The 22,647-nt window shown below is 38.4% G+C and overlaps 1 protein-coding gene across 1 annotated transcript; it reads left to right on the top strand.

The window, feature by feature from the left end:
* The first annotated feature begins 1,136 nt into the window (after positions 1-1,136).
* On the top strand, positions 1,137-21,802 carry LOC101739729 (uncharacterized). The gene is made up of 3 exons (XM_062674369.1): positions 1,137-1,154; positions 7,442-7,507; positions 14,500-21,802. Exons 2-3 carry the CDS (start codon positions 7,453-7,455, stop codon positions 18,030-18,032), a joined length of 3,588 nt encoding a protein of 1,195 aa, XP_062530353.1. The 5' UTR covers positions 1,137-1,154; positions 7,442-7,452; the 3' UTR covers positions 18,033-21,802.
* The last annotated feature ends 845 nt before the right edge of the window (positions 21,803-22,647 follow it).

The raw sequence follows: 22,647 nt of genomic DNA, 5'->3' as shown, positions 1-22,647 counted from the left end.
TAGTTAATATTTACAAATTTTAGTGGAATTCAACAAGTCTACCGCAATAAATATGCATATTGCAAAATGAGGTAAGAAACCAATAAATTGTAAATAAATAAGTTATATCTCACGCTCCTTACTGCGTCGGCATACCAGTTGGCGTGCGAAAAGCTGACGGCACTGATAACGCACGATATGGCTCGTCCGTCGTACCGATGCTGTGACGTAAAGAGGCGACACGCTTGTAGGCAGGGCGCAACGCAAACTCTCGAGACGCTGAGCGCTGAGCTTCGGTGTCGCTTGAATGCTTGAATGCTTGAATGATGCTTCACGAACCGAGGCCGGCTAGGTCCAGGCTGATGCTGCCAATCTTGATGCCCAAAATGTTCTTCGCGATGAACCTTTTGATTGGTACGCGTCGTCTCGTTTTTGAAGAAGATTCGCGTTTTTTGGTTTGGTTTTTTTGAATTGTTGTCCTGTCACGGTCGCCATATTATGTCTCGTATGGACATTTGGAATTTAATTTATGTAAAATTAAACTCTGATTTTTTGATTGACTGTTTTATTGTGACGTTTTTGCGTGCCTTGAGTGCAATGGCAAAGAGGTTTTATATCTATGAAATATGTCTAAACGTCGGCGCGAACATGCGTAATTACTAAACAATTAGACATAAACATTAGACATAGACCTCAATTCTCAAAATTAGTGGCGGCTTTAATGTCTATGGTCTTTGGTAATCACTTAATATTAAGCGCGCCTTGAACACGTCTACGTGATCTACATTTAGACATGTCTACGTAATAATGAGTTCACCCACCGTTTTTAAGCGCTCCATATACACCGCCAAGTTAATATCGCCTGAAAACTGGAAAGAGTGATTGCTTCGCGACAAATATAGGCAGAATGGTTGTATCCATAGTCTATCGGGCTTACAATATCCCTACCACAGTTAAATTGAAGCCCCTAGCTGTGATAGCTGGTATTTAAAATTGAATCGAGATACCGTAGTACACTAATGTCACTAATCTAATGTCACTAATTATCAAAGCAATGAAGATAACCGCCTTATATTTTGGAAATGTCTACGGGAAAAAAACAATCAATATTCAGTTGCCGAAACACCCGTATGAAACGCGGATGTCATTAATCTGAAAAGCACCAAAAACTTCAGGTACATTATTTCCACGGTCAAGTACCAAATAATAATAATAATGAATACGCTCAGTTGTCATAAAGAATAAATAACATTCAGACAAAGATAAATCGTTAAGAGATCGATAAGAGAACGAGCAACAAACAAAATTGTTACGTAACATTCATAAATTCATCTTTATCTAAATTCTGTGAAATAGTGAGTGAACTCAGTGAACCACAAAATATTATTACTATTATACTTTAGCAGAGTGGCGCTGACTGTAGGTGCAAAGAGTACAGTTCTATTTTGTGCGAAAGCGAGTGCGATAAGGACGGAGCGCTTCGCTTTTAAAACCGGATTGTGGTGGGCTGGCATGGCGCGGGCGGTACAGAGCGCGCGGTCGATAGCATAAGTCATGACTCATATCGCTGTGAGCTCAAGGTTTCTTACCGTAATAATAATAACAACTCTACTAATAATTTCTGGAAGTTTCTTTGACACTTTTGCGATAAGCGCTCGATTAATAATAGTTGTTATTATAAAAACGAACTTGAAATTTATTACGAATTTAAACAAATTGACTCGCACACTTAAAATTCTAGGTTTCTATTATTAAAAAATGCATTAGGTGGATAAGGTACGCTTTGAGTTTAACCCTCTACCTAATACGTAATAGGAATAGTTTTATCGAAAATGGTTTTTCCTATCCGATCACTTCGTACAAAACAAACAGAGTTCGACTCTGTAGGATTGGAAAGGTTGAATCGATCCCAGCCCGACCCCATCCCAGAGTTCTCCACCGCGGTCCGGAGGGTGTACGAAAGGACAGATCCCCTGGTACCGCTACGTAGATACGAGGATTTTACGCTACAGTAAAATATATTTGGAAAATAATATAATGATTCGCTTCATTGTTTTCTGAATACGGTTATGTACAGCCTATTCTTAAATATAATGTGATATCAGTTCTACTGTATTCTGCTCTTGAGAGGTACACAATCGATTTTAATTTTATAAATGGATATATATATATATAGTTTAATAATCATTATCATTCTTTCAACTAGTCACTTGGTATTTAAATATATTTTACATTTTGTTTTCATGAATCTGCATAGGTATTTTAATCTATCCAGAATACTTGCTCTTGGGGTAACAATTGGGAAAATATATGGTTTTGGTGAACATAGATGTAATTTAACTGTGTTTTCCGCAGTTTAGTAAATCCTTTATCTCTGTATCTATTATCTATATTGCTGCTTATTCTAGGCCAGTCTTAAGCGAACATTGCATAAAGATGAGAAGTCCAGTTTTATTAGATATCTCTTGAAAAAGAAGTAACCATCAGATTAAAATACAGTTATTTTCCGTCAGCCCTTCCAGATCTTTTATGAGTCTTAAGCGAACATCTCGTCAAGATGAGAAGTCCAGTTTTAGTAGATATCTGCTGAAAAAGAAGTAACCATCAGATTAAAATACAATTATTTTCCGTCAGCCCTTCCGGATCCTTTATGAAAATATTTGCTTTAATGCGAAAACTCACTCCATTCAGTCCCTTCCAAATCAATTATGCGAAGACTAATACATATAAATAAAAGTAAATATATGTAAATCTATGTAGGAATGAAAGATATGCCACTCATCAATTACGTTATCGTCGAAACTATCCATTAGATGGACTTTAAATTTGGCATAGATCTTCTTCCTATTGCGATAGAAATTTTTCCTAAGAACGAATCATATGTAAATTCTACCCAAAGCGAATTTTTCGTTTACTATCTCATGCTTAGAGCAACGCATAGTAAAGCTTACTTTAAGAAGAATTACTACAGATATCTTAGTTATTGGACCAAACAGGGACACAACTCTTTATCATGGGAAAATGGGACCTGTATTTGTACATAACAAATTTAAGGAGCAACCTGGTAGGTCTAGTTTAATATACTATGGGAGACAAAGAGAATATCTCGGCCACGTGCTCAGGAACGATAGATACATGCTGCTGCAATTGATAATGATGGGCAAAGTGGACGGAAAGAGACGTGCTGGGCGAAGAAAGAAGTCATGGCTCCGGAATATCCGGGAGTGGACCGGTATTGCCTCCGTCGAACAGCTGTTCCGGCTGGCTGCTGATAGAAATGAATACAGGAAGCTAACGGCCAACCTTCAGGAGGGAGAGGCACTAGAAGAAGAAGAAGAAGGGAGACAAAGGAAATTTATTGTGATAAATATACAAGGACTGTTCACTTTGGGGGAATTTGACCAATTCGTCAGTTCTCTAATCATGGTGAGGTTTTAGTGGGCGCCTAACAAAGTTCACTTGTTTGGGAGATAGATTCCAAACTATCTTAAGGTGCTATTGATATTTTGCTAAACTCAAAATAATATACACTTTCATTGCTTTCAGAGTCGCGATCAGCTCGTCTAGGGTTCGTCAGCTCTACAGTGGTCGTTCGAATTTCAGAGTTTCCTTTGCACCACGTGACTGATGCAGTCCATCTTCGTTTAAAGTAAATGTCTAGCTATCTCCGTTAGCGGGGGCCAGGGAGGCGGATTTCGCCCAAGCCCTGGCCCTCTAAGTGTTTCGGGTCTCTCTCACATGTCGGCCTGGGGACCGGCGAAGGGGACCTAAGAAGACGACGTGCAAGCTGCTCTGCACGCGTTTTATGCAAGAGCGTCCGGGTGATGGAAAGCCGGCTATCCTCAACCCACGCTGGTTCTGACCCAGCGGGGTATTCCGAGGGTAGACCATTCTAACCGGCGCCATCTAGGCGGGCTTCGGATAGCCTGCCGACCGAGAGGACTGGTGGTCGTGGCGCCGACGACCGCCAGTCCGGCGTCCCGAGGGGGAGGGTGATGGGAGAGATGTGCTCCGCACTAAACGCTTCACTTTCCCCCCTTTGCCTTTTCATGAGTTCTGTCTCATGCGAGGTTTGAATGCTGGTTGTTGAGCGACAGGAGGTTTTAGTCGGTTCAACTCCGACATGCCCCGCCTTCCATCCCCAGTGGAGGGCGGAAGTCCGGTGATTTCCTCCAGACAAAAAAAAAAAGCTATCTCCGTTGATAACATCTTTACTATCAATGTTATTAAAAGTGATTTAATAACGTTTACTGCCGCCATCCCAATCTCCATCTCAGCAATGCCCTTAGTAGTCCTAACTATCGGCCATTATGAAATACTTCTGTATCAAAGGAAGCGGGTATGACCTTTATGGCCATGACGTTGCAGCTTGCATTGCATTTTCAGTTCCATCCCATTTGTGTTAGTTTTTATCTGTTAAATCTACTTCTCCGTTAAATGGATCTAGAATTTATAATAAGTAAACTAGAAGTGGGATACCTGTAGAATTATCTAGAAATTCTATGTCGACGTAGTTACATATTTTTTATAAGCCGCATTAGTCAACATGGAGAGCTGTTTTAATTCAAGTAGAAATACCATGTACGTCTATATAATATTTACAATTATTTATATTATCTTCTATTATTATTTGGCTGTAAATTATATGTGCCCATAATTCGACAGCCAACCGCCCATATTTACATGGTAATCGCCCATTACTCGCAAATTACTATTCGACCATTTCCTCGTACAGTTATTTAGCATTAGTACCTATGACGAATGTACACGTGCTATGTGTATAAGTGTTAGAGTTCCGCAAAGTGATTTAATATCATTTTTCCTTTTATAAATTTATGAATGAAATTTCAGTTTGTGAATATTTTTAAACCGAAACTTAATAGTTATTCCGCATCTCTAAAAATACTATAAAGATCATATATTATTAATTTATGAACATTTTTGGGTAGGCTATATTATATAAACTTTATATAAAAAATGTTTTAATTCCTACACATAATAAATTTGAGCTGAACTTTTTTACATTCATTCCACATTACTCCGACAATCATTTGACCCTGTTTTTTTTTATTCCGTCTGAAATGTACCAAAATAGATAATATTTACTGAATATCTTAAATAACTTTAAGTAAAAGATGTATTCGCTATCTCCATAATGTTTTTTTTTTAGACTAATGTTGCATACTACATTACTACAACCATCACTATGTAATTTTTAAGAAATGATGCATATTGTTGTTTAACACTTCTTTACTTCTACCTTTATATTGTAATGTTGCGTATTGTTCCGTAAAAATTGTTTACTTCCACCTTCATAACGTTTTTTTTAAGGAATAATTCCTTGACACGTGTGGAGAAGTAGATTTATTCATATATGTTATCATTAAAATTATATTATATTATTAACACTTTAAAATTGATTGAATTTTTACTTATTAGTGCATTATTTAAAAGCTATATTAAATTAATAAAATTAATTAAATAATAATATAATAAATATAATAGTATAATAAAATTAATAAAAAGTAATAAAAATAAAATACATTGGCACACGATTTATAGTAGCTATACAATATTATAGAATTAAGTATTATTAATTATTCGAAATAATAAATTTCTGACTAAGATAATAAAATACCTTTATGTTAATATAAGTTTCTTGTAGTCCTAACCTAGTATACCTACTAACGTTTCAAGAAGGTAATAAAACCAAAAGCCGACAGCAATAATAACACGAGTAAAATGTTCAAAGTCCTGTTGTGAATCGTTTCGTCAGACAGTTGCCTTTACGTATTATTATTATACAGTTCGCTCGTCGTTTGAATTCGACAAGTCGAACGCGGGCGAGCGAGGCCATTTCGAGGGGCACTCGTATCGCTGGTAATAATGCTCATATAGCTCCTATTTTATTTATGCTTATGCTTGCTGTAGCAAGTCTGTGAGAGTAACGAGGACAAATTTATGTACAGCGAAACATGCAAGAGCGGGACAGCGAGTGATAAAACCGTGCGCGGTTGGTATTTGCCAGTCATCCACTCTTGGCACCCCGCCAACTGGCACTTGGCATCGGAGCGTCTGACGCCCGCTTGTGCCTCTCGGTAAAACGAGAATAATTTTAGTCTCGCGCCGGGCTTATTCGGTTCATTCGATGAAATCTTTTGCCTATTTATTTTGTGTGTCCCACAACAACAGAACTCGGCATCGGTATAACATTCCTAATTAACATAATTGATTACTGTTGTAATATTATTATTTACTTTGCATAACTAGAGACCGGCTTCGGCATTGAGTTGTACCAATTATTGTACAAACTTTACTTGATGTGTGTGTGTGTGTTGTGCGCGTAGACTAGGTACGCTCTCTCTGACAGCTAACGTTTGGGGCTGCCTGCCGCCGTTCGCCATTTTGTATTTTCTTGTTAGGCATAGATAGAAGTGAGCGGAAAATAAAAATATTTGCATTTTCTACACAGAACTGTTTTTTCAAGGTTATCACCTGAAGAAGTGATCAGTGTGCAGGATATGAGTGTTTTGAACGCCGTGTTAGAGATAAAAATTAGTGCTTGTATTAATAAGATGCAGATGCAATGCATTTGAACTTGTGATTTTCTAGAAATATACTTTCTTGTTAATTTCAAGGGATTAACTAATGAAATTGCGATTTCGTACCAAGTAATGCGATGCTTGTGAGTAAATAATTATTATTTAACTGAAATTCGTGCATGTTTTTAATTTGCGTAATGTCGCTCGAAAGTTATTGTGTGCATTTTGATGAAGTTAATTTAAATATTTATTACAACAAATGCAATGAAATCTTTTTTAATGAAAAAAGGCTAGCTAGCTTTTATTTTTTTTGTAATTGAATTGTTTCTTATTTATTGAATATTAATGAATTTTAATGAAAAAGAAAACCGGTCATTATAGATTCTATTAAAAATGTAAAGATATTGTTTAAAAAAATCTAAGTTTTGAGTAGGCATAGCAAAAATGAAGTGTAAATTATTAACAATAAAATTCAGCTAGACTATAACTCCCATGTTGAATGCTCATAGTACACACATTATTTTAAAAAAACAAAAACAGACTTGTTGTCTTCACACAAAACGATTTAAATGTTTTTATTTAGTTGTTTTTGTAAGTTGTGTTTACATTGTGCTAGTCAACTATAAGGAATAGTTCTTCTACCAATGCTTTTTTTTGTTTATATCAACAATTGAGCAAGCAAAGACTTTCTGCTTGTAGTGTCTCATTCTGTAGAGGTTTTCATTGAGGAGAGATCTATATTGTTATAAATAACATGCATACTTTTGATTTTTGTTTGTGTTAAAAAGTACAAATGTTGATAAGATATTCTACTATGTTGCCTGATTTTATACTACTATCATGCCTGCTTATGTTTGATAGGTGGTCGATGTAATTTCACGATTGACGTAATGAATATGATTTGTTTAACTTGGTTACAGGTATCATAATTATGGCAACAAAGCATGTTACTGATTTTCCATCGCCACCACCAAATGATGAGTCAGGTTTGTTTTGTTCTTTTTTATTTTTCAATTGGCTAGACACTACGTGAAAATATGTGGTTCTCTATCAGTCATTGCTGAAAACCACAAATGGTGACTGTTAAGTACCAAACAAATATTTATTTATACGATTGCCAAATTTCTTATGAAAGTATTAAATTTAATGCATCATGTATGTTTGTATCTTCTTGTGTTTTGGATTGCTTTGACACAAATTATTTTATGCATTAAAGCTTACTTTTGACTTAATTTTTATTTATTTTTTATATCCAAAGCAATACCTTGTAGAATTGCTATATACGTTACTATATCTATTGCATTTATCTTTTCACCATTTGTATAATGTGTAAGTTTTCACTTTTGAAAATGCCGACACTAAATAGACGGCACCATTGAGGTATAAACTTTGATGACTTTTTATTACTAAATTGTAATGGGTTCGTGCTAACCTGGAGGTGACCTGACTAAATAACTTAACATGAACCTACTTCATAACATAAAGTCCAAGTAAAGAACAATAATGCAATGTCTGCAAATCGGGTCACAATGTGCTCTAACACCAATAAGATGATTAAGTTATTTTGAAATTTTTATGCCATGGAATATGTTAAAGAAAATTATTTTCTTGGTCACGAGATTTAAATCATCCATTTCTCTTACCGTAAAACAACACAATATGTTTATAGTCCCTCCAAAAATAGATTAAAGAAAGTATTTCAGGAGCGATTTTTAGTCGAGCTGGTCTGGAGGGGTTCTGCAAAATATATTTTTGTGCTCATGAGCTTATGATGCACCTGCTGTGGTGGTGGTTACAAGAGCATACATATCATATCACAATGTGAATGACCGTTTGACAGTTTTGTGATAAAAATAGAATTATAAAAGTGACCATACCCACATGGGCTTACAATATACTCTACTCTCCGTTATTGTCGGGTTTTTCAATAGCAGTACACTGATTTAATACTTAGAGAAAGCTGGTGGCCAGGCTTTTGTAAATACCTTATTTGTCTTTTACAAATTCCACAGAAACAGGGTAGTGACATTATACCCTGCAGCTACTAGTTGCATAGTGTACAGAAAGTTAGTTATTTTGTTTACAAATATTTTTTATCGTATAAAACATGCACCCATGGTATCGACACACCTCTCCTAGCTCGGTGGTAATTTTTAATGACCTTATTAAAGAACTCAATCAGCCAATAAACTCTTCAAAGACATTTTGTACTGCCTTTCGGGTATTGAAATTTTCCTTGCCAAGAAGTTGTCCAAACTTTGGAAGAAGTAGAAGTCTTTCGGTGCAAGGTTTTGCTGAGTATGTTGAAGACGCAAACTACCAATCCTAGTTCTTATAGTTTAGAGACCATTTGTTGTGCTGCATTAGATCAAGTGTTTTTGTGTAGGAACAGCGGGGACGATCGATTAATAAAGGCTTGCTGGATATTTGCGAACTTCTTCATGAATGTGTCCATTTCCTCAAAGTACACATCCGCAGTAGCGCCATTTGATAAGAAGCTGTGATGAATTATAGCGTCACTTGACCATTAAACAGGGACCATGACTTTTTAGGGGTAATTTTATAATGTAATGTTACTGGTGGTAGGACCTCTTGTGAGTCCGCGCGGGTAGGTACCACCGCCCTGCCTATTTCTGCCGTGAAGCAGTAATGCGTTTCGGTCAGAAAGGTAGGGCAGCCGTTGTAACTATACTGAGATCTTAGAACTTATATCTCAAGGTGGGAGGCGCATTTACGTTGTAGATATCTATGGGCTTCAGTAACCACTTAACACTAGGTGGGCTATGAGCTCGTCCATCCATCTAAGCAATAAAAAAAATCGTTTGAAACATTGCTTAACTACAACCAGACTCGGGGCGCTACCCCTAGGACACCAATAGTCGACCACCAACTACGCCGGTCTCCGCAGTACGGCGGCCCTACCATGTCGCCCGGGCGATGCCGCTGGTGTTCCGGGATACCCCGCTGATATACCCGTGTTTTTTTTTTTTTTCCTACCTATGCTGGTAGTCTAGAGAGGCTATTCCAGCGTAACCGTCACTAGTAGGTGAGCTCACGGGGCTCAAACCTGACGACGATGCTAACACGAACCCTAGCAAGAGTCGTGCTTCGCAGAATCTACCACCGGATCGGAAACGCGACCCACTGAGAAGATCCGGCGAGAAACTCAGTGAGCTGTGTCTGAGAGTTAATTTACTCGTCGAGCCCTTCGTCGCAAGCGACGGGTTCGACGAGAACGGTGACCGGTGACCTTGAAGTACCTAGAAGCACCGTCAGTGGATCGGGAGGATCCGAGATGTCGTGTTTTGGGCGACGTCGACTGCTTTCCATTCTTTCCGCAGGATCGGGAATGTAGTTACCGGCGGCCACGGTGAGAGGGTTCTCGTGTCGTGCCGCTTTATCGAAGTGAACCCGTGATATACCGCCAACCATATAACAAGGCATAGCTTAACGCGTTTGTTATACTGACGATTATTTAGTTCGTCGTGCGGAATGCCCTAATCAAGCTTTTTTACCTTGCCAATTTAACGCAAATGGACCAATATTGTTTTGGTGCTAACTCAGCGGTAGATTGAGTATAGTCAGCTTCCACCATCGCCCTCTATTCATTGTTGTTGACTTCAGTTTTTGCAGTTTGTGCTGCGCTGCCAGCATCACTCATTTCGTATTCCGTAATTACTTATATTTTTATCGTGTTCATCTCGATGAAAATAAAACACTAATCAAGACAAAAATGACTGAATGAAACTGAGTTGATGAAAATAAAATTCATTTTAAATTAAAATTTATTACCAGCCATACATAAATTACCAATTCAAATGCCAGAATTGTGTAATACGGCTTCTTCATAATGACCTGTAATACGAGTATAAAAGGAAGGGTCAATTATTATCAGTAAACCATATCTTAAGTGCTTTATAGTCTACGAAGAGTGCACAGTCTTACAGAAGAAAGCGGTGGGCCGGTGAGAGAGAGTTCTTCCTTCGTATCAACCCGCGCTGTCGAACCGGGAGTCTGGATAGGAATCTCGTCCAAAACTTGCCTCCTTAAGTTTTTCGCATCTCCGTTGCAGTCTGATCTACGAATCGGCAAGGAAAAATCAAGGAGACCAGGTGTAGGCTGCTCCGCACGTTCAACAATTGACTGCATTCCTCGAACCACTTTGGTTCTTGCCCCCAGCGTGGTTCAAATGAGTGAGAGTCATTCGAAACTCGGAACCAGGCTCTTGAGCGGCGGGGGATTTTAGTCGGTTCAATATAGACATATCCCCTTCTACCGCCCCCAATCCCTAGTGGAAGTCCAGCGATAACTTCTGATAACAAAAAAACAACTTTGTGCACTGTCAACATTTTATTTAAATCCTTCGACTTCAATAAATAAGCGAGGCACCTTATCAGCATCAATTAACACCATCGTTTACACAAATTAAAAAGAGATGATGCACCGCAGTTCTGGCCCCACCCACAGTACAAGGTATATGCAACCGTGCGCCAAATAATTGTCCAGTATTTGTTTACCATTCGGTAGTTAAAAGTTTAATCTGCTTCTTTAAATCTCACCGTAAAATCTTCATGTGTGCTTTGTGATGAATGCAATCAAAGGCCTTTGTCCTAAATCACAAAAACTCCCATAGCGTCGTATTTTTCCCAAGCTGCAGGAACATGTTGTAATTAATCCACCACATCAACTGTTGATTGGCCTTGAACAAAGCCATCACATAGCTTTAGTGTAACATCGAAATACATTTTATATATTTAAATTTGTTTTAACATAATTGTCTCGATATACTTAGCGGGGAACTCCCCCGAGTTTGATCTGTAATCATTAGCTTCAGTTTTTGCACCAGACTTGGATAAACTTATTTACGTCTAGCTCGAAAAAAGCTGTTTGTAATAGTAATCACTGATAGTGATGCTATATTTATATAAAAACTAGCTTCACCCGTCCGTTTCGTTGGGCATTTAAAATCAACATTATTATTTCTCACATCCACAAATATTCTCATCATTAACGCCCCCGCAACTGGTGTAGGGAGTCCAACACTCATAAATATTAGCCTATCCATTAAGTACATGTATTTTCTACATGGATACCAAGTTTCAAGTTTCTTATTGATAGTCCCGCGATGTTACCCGCGGTTATTGTCGTACCGCGGGGCGAAGCTAGTTTAAAAAAAGTAGCCTAAGTTATTCTTATCTTACTTATATCATCAGCTACCTATCAGTAAAAGTCCCGTCAAAATCGGTCTACCCGTTCCAGAGATTAGCCGGAACAAACAGACAGGCTGACAGACAGACAGACAAAAAGTTATAAAAAATTTAATTTTGGTGTATCTACCGTATACTCAGTCTGGCCATAAATACTGTTAAAATTAAAAATAAACAAAATATTACGTTTGAATTTGGAATCTCTCATTTTTATATGATTGCTCATTGAGTTTTCTCATTTTGGCGCCAATACATTGTACAATATTTTGCGATATTAAAATGGAGTGGGGTGATAAAGAGAACCGAATCGCTGTGATTACATTACAAAGTAGGTATGGAGGCAAATGCAATTTTTAAAACTCTCCATGCGCTTGGTATTAGTAAAATGTTTGTGTACCGGGTTATTAATAGTTGCAATGAGACCTCCTCTGTTTGTGACAGAAAAAGATCTGGCCATCCACGTAGTGTTCGTACGAAAAAGGTGGTCAAAGCAGTAAGGGAAAGAATTCGAAGAAATCCTGTCCGAAAGCAAAAGATTTTATCTCGGGAGATGAAGATAGCACCTAGAACCATGTCGCGTATTTTAAAAGATGTCTTAGGACTCGCAGCCTATAAAAGACGTACTGGGCATTTCTTAACTGATAATTTAAAAGAGAATAAGGTGGTAAAATCGAAACAACTACTGAAGCGGTATGCAAAGGGTGGTCATAGAAAAATTTACAATTGAGCAACATTTTAACAAACAAAATGACTGTATTTATGCTCAAAGCTCTAAGGAAACTTCCCAATTAGTTGACGGAGTGCAACGTGGGCACTATCCAAGATGGTTTGGTGGGGTATTAGCTATGAACGAGTGACTGAGCCATACTTTTGTGAAAAAGGTATCAAAACAGTGAGGCACAAGTGTATCAAGATACCATTCTTGAGAAGGTAGTGAAGCCCCTTAACAACACCATGTTCAATAATCAAGAACGGTCCTTCCAGCAAGACTCGGCGCCAGGTCATAAAGCTCGGTCTACGCAGTCTTGGTTGGAAAGGAACGTTTCGGACTACATCAGGAAGACTGGCCGTCGCGTAGTCCCGATCTTAATCCGCTGGATTATGATTTATGGTCAGTTTTAGAGACTACGGCTTGCTCTAAACGCCATGATAATTTTGAGTCCCTAAAACAATCCGTACGATTGGCAGTGAAAAATATTCCCATGGAAAGAGTGCGTGCTTCTATTGATAACTGGCCTCAACGTTTAAAGGACTGTATTGCAGCCAATGGAGACCACTTCGAATAAGCTTTTTATACTTTAAATTGTTTTATATTTATGTATTAAACTAACACACTGTAAAAGTAATAAACGTTATTTGCAATAGATTTTTTTATTATTTTTAATTGTAACAGTATTTATGGCCAGACTAAGTATATATTCAGTATTCAATATTACAAACAGACACTCCAATTTTATTTATATGTATAGATAATAGAGATATGACGGAGCACCAGATATGGCTGAGCGGCTGAGATTCCGTCATCATTCGTATTCGGTAGAACTCAGTTTATTGCAATAAAAATCAACAACACCTTTTAAGTAATAAGACCGACCGACCGACTGACCGACCGACCGACCGACCGACCGACCGACCGACCGACCGACCGACTGACTACTCTGGCGTTACGAAGTCTACCCTACATTTTTGTGATATTTATCAAAACGACATTTTATCATCAAAACAACGTCTTAATATTGCTAAAAGTCGTTATCCATGACAGATATATATATATATATTTCCAGGGTCTTTTGGCCTAAAGAATAAGACGCCTGGTGTACTTGTATCGAGAGCTGTGACCACGCTGGTGCTAAAATCTCTGACGTAGTTTGCAATTTTTTGTTCATCAATGATATTCATACTTAACACATATTAACCTCAAGTTGAGTCAGTGAATAATTCAATGTATCAAAAATCACAACTAATCATCTGTGGTAGGCCGTTTAATAGCCCCCCGCGGGTTATAACATACATTTGAGATTTAGACCAGACGTCTAAAGGCGGGTGGTGCGAATTCATGTTCTGGTGCCTATGGGTTCGTCACACATCAAAGCTATAATCCGCCACATACGACTGAGCATCATTTTCGATTGATTAATTTTTAGTTGTCTCTCCATAACTGTCAGGAATATTCTGGGATAATAGCTAAATGTTTTTTTTTATTTCTTTAATTATTTGCATGAACTTAAATATATATTTTATACTTATACTATATTTTTGAAAAGGTTTCCTTATATTCTACTATAAACATAGATTTGATATTTTTCTCGTTGCTAACGTCTATCCGTCTTATTTGAATTAAATTCGTTTTCAGTACAATCGAACTAACTCAAAGAAATCATTATCATCATCATCATCATCTTGTAAATAAAAAATTACATCATTTTATCCAGAGCATCATTGGGTATTCGAAATTTAAAAAAACTGATATCTTGTGTACAATTTGTTTGGCATGCTTGTTAATTTTCTGAGTGTTTTAACCGTAGAGCGTCCGTCTCGGTAATGATCTTGGGTAGATTCATCTCTTGTGTGTTTTCTTACGAGTGTCCGTACGTACGCACTCTAACGCGAGCGTACAGAGGAGTATCACTTGAGTTCATTGCCGCGTTCCGAAACACCTGTACTCTCTGTTCGATTCCTCCCACCACTTACCTCATGGACTATTTACTCATAATGCATTGTATATATAAATATTATATGTTAATAATGAATTCGTGTATCTTAATTTCCAGATGATAGTGAAGATCAAGATTCGGCCGATTCCAGTTCTCAACAGGCTGAAGGTCCAAAGGTGGCCAGTAATGTCGCAGAGCTACTGAAAAGACTCCAGTCTACTGGTGCTCTTATAAAGAAACCTAAACAAGAGCATAGGTGTCACACTTGCGAGGAAGATTTTTCCGATTGGGACGAGCTAGAGAAGCACCTAATCCAACACGTTTCCCTGCCGTCTGTCGTGATTGACAAGCTGCCTTCCGACGACGAGTATAGCCCGCCCTCTGGGGACGAAAACTGGTCCGATGAAGAAGAGGAACCCCCAGCACCATTTAAAGCTACCCCTCAAAAGCTACCATCGAATATTTCTCAAATACTCAAGAATACGGGTATTATTATCAAGAAAACTGACACAAATACTAGTTCACATTCAGCGTTGAACAAACTGAGTGGACTAGGTTTTACAATAAAGAAGAATAGCACGCCAATAAAGCAAGAGCCCGGTTCCAATGTTGCCCCGAAGAGCGATGACCTGCAAAAAATTAACAACCGCGGTCAAATCAAACTAAAATTGAAATTTGGAAACAACGGTGATTCTGTTAGAGTCGTGAACGGTTTAAAGGACTTCAAGACTTCAGATGACGAAGACGAGGGAAGTGCAAATGAAGACAGCAGAGGTGATAACGACGAAGGACAAGAAGGCAAGCCAGGTGAGCAGGAAGGCTCGGCCGCGGAGAATGATTCCGGCGACGAACAACCCGACAACGCTAAGGGCCAAGACAGCGACGATTCGGATGGTCTAGTTGAAAAAGCAATTGCTAAGGCTAAGATTTCAACTGCGTTAAAAAGACTACAGCAGAACGCTACAGCAAAAGCTGAAACAGTACCGGCCGCCCCAATAAAAACAGTTCCTATGCAAATAAAACCATCAGGTCGACCAGTAATAAAACAAACGCCTAAAAGAGGCGATAATCTACCGATGTTGGCTAAAATAGCCCCTCAACAATCAATAGAAACATCTGCACCGGTAACCGTGGCATCGGTTCGAACGCCCACTCCCGAGAAGCGTCCGTCACAAGAACAAACCATGGAGAACGTGAAGGTGAAACAAGAGGTCGAAAGCGGCGACCATCAACCACAACCGAGTCTTCCTTTATTCTCTGGTCAGATAAAGACAGAGAGAAGCGTCACTCCTTCTCTTGACAGGAACAATTGTTCCACACCATTAATAGCAATTGTCAAAGACGATCCCGACGGATCCTCAAACCAGCCCTCTCAACCGATATTTTCGGACAGTAAAACAGCTCCCACAAGTGCGACGGTGCCACTACTTCCCGTCACGAAAATAGAAGACACTGGACCAACGATTATAGAGATCAATGGCGATTCTAATGACGAGGACGACGATTGTTGTGTCGTTTCAACGACGCCGGCGCCCGATATTAAACCGATCGTACCTAAAATCGAAAACGCACCGCTCGTGTCCTGTCCCTCGATCTCGCAATCGTTTCAAAGCTCTCAGCCCAGTTACAATAACTCTGGGCATTTATCGCCGAGAATAACAACGGCTCCGTCTTTAGAGAAACAACACAATTTCAACTGGAACGCGCCGGATTCGAAACCGCACCTGAACTCCATGAACATCTTGGATAATACGGCAGATGAAATATTTCAAAGCTTAATAGCTAATTCTGCGAAGAAGGAAAACCTCTCTTTGTCGGAGGCCAGTGAATACGTTTCGCTGGACACACTTGGACCCCAACACACTTGCGATGTCTGCAACACCAGGTTCACGGATATATCGCTGCTTGACAACCACAAAAGATTGACAGGACACACGAGAAGCCTTATCACTCCCTCTTCGTCGACATTGATGCCGTATGCTCAAAATTCCAATATATTATCTAGTTTACTACCTGTGAAACATTTGGCCGATCAAGTCGGAAAACTGTCAAGTATAGGAGGCAGCGGTCCCGGGTTCACGCATCAGCAAAACGTTATGATTAATATACAAGCCTATCCTGGAGGAAATGGTGTAATGGGACAAGCGCCTCCGCTATATAATTATTCAAGTGGACAAACTATGGGGTCGCCGTTTTCGCAGACTTCTAGTAACATGTACAGCGCGCCCGGGCCGCAGCAGATGCCCGGCCAATACCCTGGTCAGAACACTTACATGGGTCAGCAGGGCTACGGACAATTCCCCACTTCGATGCCGAATTCGACGTATCCGGGTACAAAGACAGAAAATTCATATTCTGCTGCATCTTCCCAATATTCTACGGCCTCGCCACTTCAAAGCATGCAACAGGCTGTTTACGGTCAATCGTCTGGTTTAATGAATACACAAGGTCAAATGGGTCCTCCAGGATCCATTCCATACATCCCGTCGTCAAGTCCGAGCGGTTCGATGAAACCGCCTCAAAATACCGCCATTAAGATACAAAATGTACAGACGTTCCCTGCTAATCAGATGATGGGTATGTCTGGTCAGGCAGGGTCAACAGAAATGCCACCGCCACAGCAACCGCAGCATCAGATGCAACAGCAGCAGCAACCCACGCCCGGGCATGCGATAAACCAAATGCCACCGCCAGGTCAAATAAGGATGGCTCCGGGCGCCCAATTAGTAAATATGCGACCACGAATGCCCACCGTTCGTGGTCAGAGACCTTCTATTCGACCAGGAATACAAGTTCACGGACAAGTACGAGGCGTAAAGCCTGGCACACGGATGCCGTTGAAAAGACCTGGAAACATGGGTCCCGCGCCTACCATGAAAAAGCGGCCTAACATGCTACTACCTGACAAACATGACAATGAGGACTGCCAAGTAATGGCGATGCAGAAACAGCGCGAAGGCCTACCCATGATCCACAGCGTACAGGGCGCGAAAGATAAAATCGGCAGCCAAATTTCTATAACCAAGAAAACTGTGAACAAAGAGGCTAATGCAATGGCGAACGTGCTGGCATCTCGCGGTATTAGCATAAAACAGAAACAGAAGAGTAGATCGCCGACACCCGAGCGACCTATACCGCATATTCCGAACTTAGGGGCCGGGGTCAGCATCAAGCATACCTCTAAAACGAGCAGCTTTTCCATTCCCGAAGCGAAAGTCGGAGGCGGAATGCTCTCGTGTAAGATCTGCAAGAAAATGTTCATGAACCACAACTCTTTAGCGGTGCACATGACGAACGCGCATCCCCAATGTAAATTGCCGATATTCAAGTGTGACGAGTGTCCGTCGTCGTATCCAAAACTCTTGCAATTGCAGCATCACAAACGGGTGTTCCACAACGTGACAGGCCCGAACCGGGAGGTCGGGATACCGGTCGTGGATCTGTCACAGGAGGACAATCTGAAGCGCTTGGGCAACTTAGGGATATACAGTTTCATACCGTTAGCTAATAGGGAACAGGACAATGGTTGTTTCGGTATACCTGTTGTGTCCGTGCACAATATGCAAAACGGTTTGACGAGTAGCCTTCAGGCGTTAGGTGCGGATGGTCTTTTGAGTCTAGGCCCGCTGAAGCCGTTGCCCAACGCGTAGGTTAATAAAAAAAACATCATATTGGTTAACGTGAATACAGTGTATTTTTTTTTCCGAATCGGTAGTACATAATGCCTTAAATAAACATTTCTTGAATTTAAACTTTAAGTACCTTCTTAATATTCATTATATCTTCACCCTTCCGTTTGCAATTTATGACTTGAATGAGAGATAATGAGACTAAATTTTTTTATGATGATAATGTAATTTTTGTGTATATATTCATTTATATATAATAAAAAAATTGTTGAAATTTTGAAAAGATAAAATTTAGGCTTTTTTTTTTCATTGTAAATTTGAGTTTTGTGTTCCTTTGAGTGTTCTCAACTGTGACTGATCGTTAATAAGCGGCTGTATTGTCGAACGCATTAGCGATTAACATCAATCACGAAATTCAGCAAAATGGGAAATGAACCGACCTGCCTACCACCTGAAAGACGTCAAATAACTTTGTGTGATTAAAATCGATTTTACGGGATTTAATTTCGCGTTTATTATAATTGATTGTGATATTATATAATATATCGTGAGGTGAAAGGTCATTTGGCTTAAGCGCCATTTTTGCAACTTTCATAGGAGAACCATTTAAAGTTTAAAATTTTGCAAAAATAAATACACGATAACAAAAAACTTCAACTATTTGAATGGAGTAAAGTTATTAGAAGTTCAATTAAAAACATCGGACTGTTGATGCTGATAGCAAATAAACTTAATCAAAATTAAAAATGTCGCGTACCTAAATAACCTTGCGGATGCGTGACAGATGAAAATGAAAATAAGCGAAATGTAGCTTATAACAAAATTCAATAGCTTTTCACCCCTCGAGACTCGATCTTTCGGGACGCACCACAAAGGAGAAACTTAGGAAAAAATAAACGCGAAATTAAATTAGACTATTTAGTTACTGTTGAATATAATGTAAATATTAATATGACCATATCGTGAGGGTTGCAAACTGGAAAAAAAATCCGTCAACCACGGAGAATGCGAACGAAACACATAGATGGCGATCAAAACATTGCAAAAGCATTGTGGTCGGTGTTAGAAATCAAGAAATAAGATAAATACGACCACTGAATATAGTAGTTTTAAGGTAAACTGTACTATTTTCATACATTGTAAACTAGGATTGTAAATATTTGAATAGAAAAACTAAATATATGTTTAAGATAGTTATATTCATGGATTTGAAACTCTTGAATAATTCGCAAATGAGTATTTTACCCTGTCTTATCTAGTCTGCCCTTTTGGCTTTTCGGGTTTTGGTATCACAAAATTTTGATAAAGTAACTGATTACATTTTACAAAAAAAAAAAAAACTATATTTATGACATTGCTAAGAAATTTCAGTAAAACATAATTTTAGTTTCCCTACAATGTCTCGAAAGTAGACAAATGTAAGATATTTACGGTTATTGGAACGAAGTTCCTTATCGCGCGTTGTGAAAGGGGGCTAGACGGAAAAAATTCTTACGAAAAGTTGTCACGACACTTTTTAGATCCGTCATTCTGACCAATCAACGTGTAGGCGCTTATCGCGTGACATTGCTCGTATCCGATTGGTCCGCGTAATGAGTACAGTTTCTCAAAATATAGCGTTTCAACAATAGTAATTTAGTTCATAGTATTGTTTTTTTTTTCTTCATAATGCCGTAATTTATTATTATAACTTAAAAAAAAAATACAATTCCTTCACTAATTAATCGAAAGGAACTTCGTTCCATCCGTGTGTCCCTTGACACCTCTGAAGTTTTTATTTTTAATGATTAGAACAGGTTTTTTTTTTTAAATCTAGATGAACTAAAAATTACCCTTAAGATTTCAATTTGAATATTTTTCTGTAATATTACGAAATAGATCTAAACGTTACTATAATATCATTTGTATCATTATGTAATCCAATATACCTAGAGTAAACAGTCTAAAGATGCTTAAAAGTAAGTAAATTTGACTTATTTCATTTAGTGTTAATCACAAAAGCGTTTTAATGAACATGCCTTATTCATTTTAAACCTTAAATAAGTACTTAGTTTTATAAATATAAAATTAAAATAAATGGCCCCTAAATGGAATAACAGTAATAACAATACTATTGACACTGAATTTTTTTTTTTCAGAAATTTAATATTGTAAATGAAAGAGGTCAAAATGAACTGTGTTATTCTGTTGTGTTGAGTGTATATGTTGATGAAAAGACATTTTAGACCGCTTTTTGTCTAATTAAAAATCATTCTTTACAATTAGAATTTTCCTAGTTACTAATCTAGATTATATAAATCTAAAATCACTTATAGGTTGTTTGTATAATTAAGGTTTAGTACGTTGTCATTGTATAATTTATTCCTAATATTGAGATAGTTATTAAAATAATTAGTAATTTAATGTATATACAAAACTAGTTTCGCTTTGAAAGTGAAATTTATTTAATTCTTCTAACTTTAAAGTTACTCAGGTCGGATCCGCCTTAAATTTTAAACGAGGCATTCAGGATAAACTAATTTATCTGTTGGATTCTTTTAACAGGTAAAGGCACGCCCCCTGCAGCCCCAAGTATTGTAATAATGCTGTGTGTCTGTTGTATGATATTGGAATGAAATTTATTTTTGAATGAAACATTTAATTTCATTATGAAATGGTGTTTGAAGAATTGAGATAGGGCAGCACTTTAGTTGTGCTGGATTAGGGGGCGTCCATTAATTACGTAAGGCGTTTTTGAGAGTTTTTTGACCCCCTCTCCCCCCTTGATGAGATATCGTAAGATTTTTCTCAACTCCCTGCCCCCTCCTCTAATCTCACGCGAGATTCTTCAAAACTTCTATTAGGACGGTAAACGTGTTGGATTATTGAGGAAAAAAAAATTGATCTATTACTCTTATTGAAGACTAGCAAAGACTTCGTGAATATTAAATAAAATTAAATAATGAATATCAAACGAAAATTAAGAAAATATTTATTCTAATTCAGTCCATGGAGACTCGTGCACGACCTCAAGAGTGACTACTGGACCCAATTTATCCAAGTATTTTGTCAACACACCGTTTTCTGGAGAAATATAATTACGTGATATTTGCCAAGAGATCCCCCCAAGTGAGATTTGGAAAGATTTAGCTTGATAACCTCTACCCGCCCTAAAACAGCTCACGTAATTAATGGACGCCCCCTTAGATTATAAAAATAACATCTTAATAAAACTGGGAATTTACTGAGATTTTATTGTACTTTTTGGAAGAGCCCTAGAAACTTCAGCGATTTTGTTTTTATTTTGTCCAGCTTGCAAACTTAGGCCCTAGAAGGTTAATTAGCTACCATTATTACACCCTCAAACCCCGAGAAATACTAAAATTTACAAAATAAAATAATTCCCAAAATGTGACACATCGCGTTCCCGCCAAATTCGCAAACCAGTAGTAAGGAGTAACCAGACAAAATGCGTTTTTAGTACGACCTGCTACATACTAAGACTTTATTATTTTAATTATTAAACTACATTTTAAATTAAGTAGTGCATCGTGGATGAATACAATCCGTTCAGTTAATTAAACTTTCCAAACTATAATTTCGAATAAGTGGTAGGGGCCATCGATATGTTGAAATACTATTTTTTACACAAATAAATAGGTTTATAAATATGAGATAATTATTATTTACGTTGTGTTATTAGTTAAGTAAGTTTTATATTTGAGTTTAATAGAAAACAAAATCTATCGATACTGATACCAGTTGTCGAATATGGAAATAAATGATATACATAAGTAAATATAAATATCGATTTTGTTTTGTTTTATTTCTACAATAGATGCTCTGTGGTAATGTTCATTTAATACAGAACGGCGTTTAATGTATCTCCCTCTACTGTTTATGGTAAAGTTAAAGTGAATCGTGGACCTCCTGGTGTTAAGTGGTTACTAGAGCCCATAGACCTCTACAATGTAAATGCGCCACCCACCTTGAGATATAAATTCTAAGGTCTCAGTATAGTTACAATGGCTGTCCCACCCTTCAAACCGAAACGCATTACTGTTTCACGGGAGAAATAGGCAGGGTGGGTGGTCTATATATACCCGCGCGGACTCACAAGAGATCCCCACTTCGATAAAGCGGCACGACACGAGAACCCTCTCATCGTGGCCGCCGGTAACTACATTCCCGATCCTGCGGACAGAATGGAAAGCAGTCGACGTCGCCCAAAACACGTCATCTCGGATCCTCCCGATCCACTAACGGTGCTTTTAGGTACTTCAAGCACCGGTCACCGTTCTCGTCGAACCCGTCGCTTGCGACGAAGGGCTCGACGAGTAAATTAACTCTCAGACACAGCCCACTGAGTTTCTCGCCGGATCTTCTCAGTGGGTCGCGTTTCCGATCCGGTGGTAGATTCTGCGAAGCACGACTCTTGCTAGGGTTCGTGTTAGCAACATCGTCAGGTTTGAGCCCCGTGAGCTCACCTACTAAAGTTAGGGTTACGCTGAAATAGCCGCTAGGGCTATCAGCTTAGGTAGGAAAAAAAAAAAAAAAAAAAAACAAGAGATCCTACCACCAGTAATGAGGCAAATTATAATTTTGCGGGTTTCATTTTTATTACATGTTGTTATTCCTTCACCGTGGAAGTCAATCG

This window comes from Bombyx mori, chromosome 20 (assembly GCF_030269925.1).
Source record: "Bombyx mori chromosome 20, ASM3026992v2".
Classification (NCBI taxonomy): domain Eukaryota; kingdom Metazoa; phylum Arthropoda; class Insecta; order Lepidoptera; family Bombycidae; genus Bombyx; species Bombyx mori.
Note: the sequence above shows the minus strand (reverse complement) of the source record. Positions and strands in the feature narration are given on the sequence as shown.

Bases quoted from the DNA above. Each gene is read 5' to 3' on its own strand.
- LOC101739729 (XM_062674369.1), top strand. From the start codon at position 7,453: ATGGCAACAAAGCATGTTACTGATTTTCCATCGCCACCACCAAATGAT. The intron at 7,508-14,499 runs GTTTGTTTTGTT...CTTAATTTCCAG, and splicing joins ACCACCAAATGATGAGTCAG to ATGATAGTGAAGATCAAGAT.